The 3,873-nt window shown below is 42.7% G+C and overlaps 1 protein-coding gene across 2 annotated transcripts in view; it reads left to right on the forward strand.

Moving 5' to 3' along the window:
- Positions 1-1,000: 1,000 nt before the first annotated feature.
- Positions 1,001-3,873, forward strand: part of plcb3 (phospholipase C, beta 3 (phosphatidylinositol-specific)) — a 55,803-nt gene continuing 52,930 nt past the window's right edge. For both annotated transcript variants that reach the window (XM_078276539.1, XM_078276541.1), the window contains exon 1: positions 1,001-1,740. In XM_078276539.1, coding sequence (XP_078132665.1) covers positions 1,642-1,740 — 99 coding nt within the window. In that variant the 5' untranslated portion in view covers positions 1,001-1,641. The remainder of the gene's footprint in view (positions 1,741-3,873) is intronic.

The following is a 3,873-nucleotide window of genomic DNA, read 5'->3' on the forward strand; positions in this document are numbered from 1 at the left end:
GTTATTTGTGGGTAATTTGGTTGAAAGAAACCCATATTTGTGACTTTAAAAAATTTGACCGGGGACAACACACGCGTTAATTGATGAGGAGGTGATGGAGTATTTCACCCCAAATAAAATAAAACAGGAATAATTTGAGAATAGACAGAATCAACATTTCTTCTGCATTCTTATGCATTTAATCATCTTGAGCCCCCTGGGATTCATCCCGGCTCTCAGTGTTGCTAATATGTGGATGTATATGCTTATATAAACATGCTGTAGATTTATATTTTTACTTAACACTGTGCTACAATTCAGAGAAGGCTTATGATGGGGATTCCTCTCAATAACACCTGAGTGTCCTATGTGTACTGCTGAAGACTTTAGTAGTCGAACACTCATTAAAAGGGCAGTCAGCAGATTTTACACATCAAGGTCAATGTAGCCGGCATGGGAAGTAATACATTGCCCAGAAAACTGTTGTATAATGTCCTCTGTGGCTCCAGAGAAGCTTTCCAAAGTTTAAGAAACAATTACCCGCAGTGATGTCACCAGGGTTATCTCGGCTTGGGTTTAGAGACTACACATTTTCAATTCAATTGTGTAGAACATTATTTATATTGATTTAATAAGAATTGACTAGAAATGGAGGGTTTATTGGAAGAGACTTCATAGTTGCATTGTGGGAAGTGTAGGACCTTTGGAGCCTGACTTCATACTAGGGACCGAAAGGATATCTCAGCCTGTTGCTTTTATTTTGACGATTCTTCTTTTTCAAAGTCCCCAAAACTTTATGGAAGTACAATACTAAATGAAGTAGGCTACACATAAAAGCTGTACACTTTAAGCAAATAGGCTAAAGGGGGGCATCGGTATGGTTTCAGAGTAAAAAGCATAGACGCTATCATTTTCAATCTAAATTTAAGGAGAAATGCAGACAGTGGCAGGCAGAGGAACAGAATTAAAACACACCCCTTTTACACGAACTGACTTCCCCCCTCCTCTCTCATTCCTCACTCACTCAGCGCTATCTGACGCTGTCCTTCCTCACACACTCTCCTCTCGGAATCTTCTCAGTTTTTCGCTCCACACAAAACATGCAGGGAGGAGAGGAGGAGGAGAAAAGAAGAAACGCGTCGGAGGCGACAAGAGAGAGAGGAAGCAGAGAAAGTTGGTAGAGGAGCGAGAGGGCAAGGAGGAGAGGAGAGGGGTCGACCAGATGGGAGGAAGGAAGGAAAGGATCTCTCAGCGGGCTCAAGTGTGCGATTAAAGGATTCTGCATAAATAAACAAATATATGAATCAAAGCCTATAATAATAATAATAATAAAAAACAGCAGTAGGCGCGCCTCCGCGTTGCGTGGACGCGGACAAGACAGCGGCGGTGCGCGCTGAAAACAGTCAAATCCTGTCTTTCTCTGTTTGGATTTTACTCCTCATGTTCTTCAAACTCTCGGCGAGGTTCACTAACTTTTCAGAGGTCAGTGTCTGACAAACTTTCCCTCCCCTCGTCCTTTTTAAGTCACTGTCTCCCCGGAAAAGAAACCCCAGCTCCGGCGTGGAAGTGAAGGAAGGAAGAGCGTTTTTTTTTCCTTCCGAGGAGACCAGCTCACCGTAGCCGGGGTTTAGGCGTTGGCACCCGGGCAGGGAGTCCCTCGCCATGGCCGGGGCCAAGCCGGGAGTCCACGCGCTGCAGCTCAAACCCGTGTCCGTCCACGAAGCGCTGAAAAAGGGGGGCAAATTCATCAAATGGGACGAGGTGAGAATGCAATGTTTGAAACTTGTTTTCTTCCCGGTCAGCACTTGTGTCGCTGTTAAAGCCTCAAAGTGAAACGAATCATTGTTTTCTGATCAAGAAGGGCTCCTGATGTGATCAACTTAGGACAAGAGACAGACAACATGAGACATGACAGCCTGATTTGATTCAAGCCCACTGTTGTGAAGTGACACACAAGACTGGTGTGTGTGTGTGTGTGTGCGTGTGTGTGTGTGTGTGTGTGTGTGTGTGTGTATGTATGCATGCGCGCGCGTGTGTCTGTGTGTGTTGGAAAGAAACAAACACGGATCATGTGTATAAGTAGCCTAGTGTGCAGGTGTGCGCATAGCCTCGCAAAAATGCGCTGTGTGTGTGTTTGTCTGATACTGTGGTAGAAAACTCCCTTATAGTTGCCAGCAGTGTGTGTGTGTTGAATTCTTGTCAAGCCGGTTTTCCTCGGGCTCAGGTTCAGTTCAGACGACCTTACACCCTCTCTTCCTCATGTTTCTCTCTCTGTTTGTACTTGCCCTCTTTATTCCCAGCGGGATAGAGAAGAAAGCACCTGCCTGAGTGCACCTTGAGCTGCGAATCACACTCTGAAATATCACTTTTTTAAAATAATTTTGTTAAAACTTAACCAACATGTTTATCGTTTTTTGTTTTGTTTCTATGACTATTTTAATCCATTTAAACACAAAGGATTTGCTCTATTTTTCCTTCCGCGTGTTTCTGTAGAAGCGTGTCTGGCAACCCTGACATGCACCGGCCTGTGTCATTGACTGTGTGTGTGTGTGTGTGTGTGTGTGTGTGTGTTGGAGTTTTCTGAGACAGAGTGCAGGGCCATTCTGCAATCTTCCCCACAGAGTAAATAGGTGTGTGTCCATGTGTCTGAGCGGCCATCAATGATTAACTGAGTTGCTGACTGACCTAGGTCTTCTAACAAATGCGTGTGTGTGTGATCGCAATATTGCATGGAAAGGTCCATAGTTCCAATAAGGCCGTTATCATAGGTTTTATTATACTTTGCAGATATGAGGTCAGGTGTGGTCTTACATGCACACACACACACACACACACACACACGCGCGCGAAGAAAAAAACGACAACCCTAATGTTTAATATAAAACCATATGTCAGCAACAGAGCTTCACACACATTGTAATGATGACATGATATGTGTGTGTGCGCATGTGTGTGTCTGGCCTCAGAAGATGGGTCTTGTCACGCAAACCGTGCATACCAGGTCCTTATGATTTCCTTTCTTTCACTGGCTCTCTCACTCTCTCTCTCTCAAAGGGAATTCCCAGGAAATGGTTATGCTGGTGATTAAGTGTGTGAACACTCAAACATGTTCATGCTTTCTCCTCCTTGTATATCTTTCACCCCCTCTATTTGCTATTGGCTGCTTAAGTCAAGATATGAATTATGGAGAAAGAGAACACATGTGGGAGAGATGGAGAGAATAAAAATGCCAGTTTTCCAAAATGTACAGTTCATAAAATAATTACAAGAATGCTTTTGTATTTGGGGACAAGATGTCAAAGATGCTCCATTGTTAAACATCATTAAAACATAATGGCACCCTGGTTGAGATGGTACATATGTCATCTCTAACCAGGGGCTGTTTCACAATTCAGGATTATACATCCTGCAAAATCCAGAAAACCATTTAAATGTGGAAGAGAAATAATGAACTAATGTACAGTGAAATGAGCTGTTCCAGGGTTTATTCAGTGCAGTTATTCAGCCAGCAACATAACTGCTGCAACAATGATGCTTTTCCTGAATGTACAAGAAACTCACTGAAGAAACAGTATGTCCTTCTGTTTTATCCCATAAAGCCATCTTGCAGATTTTCTGCCAAATCCATAACATAACTTGCTGCATAAAAAAGTAAATTAGTCATCCAATTCTCAGTTTTACCATAATTGCATCGCAAATTTCTTCCAATAATGAAATGCGACTAAATGAATGACAAAAGCTATTTAAGTCAGTAAGCAAGTTGTTAATATTGTGTCCTCTGGACTCCAGCATCTTCTCTGCACGCCAAGATAGTGCACAAACAATGAATTATTCTTTGATTGCTGAGCCACAGAAAATTAGCTGTCAGTTATTTATCAACATAAACTCCTTAAC

Source organism: Sander vitreus, chromosome 19 (assembly GCF_031162955.1).
Source record: "Sander vitreus isolate 19-12246 chromosome 19, sanVit1, whole genome shotgun sequence".
NCBI classification, from domain to species: Eukaryota; Metazoa; Chordata; class Actinopteri; order Perciformes; family Percidae; genus Sander; species Sander vitreus.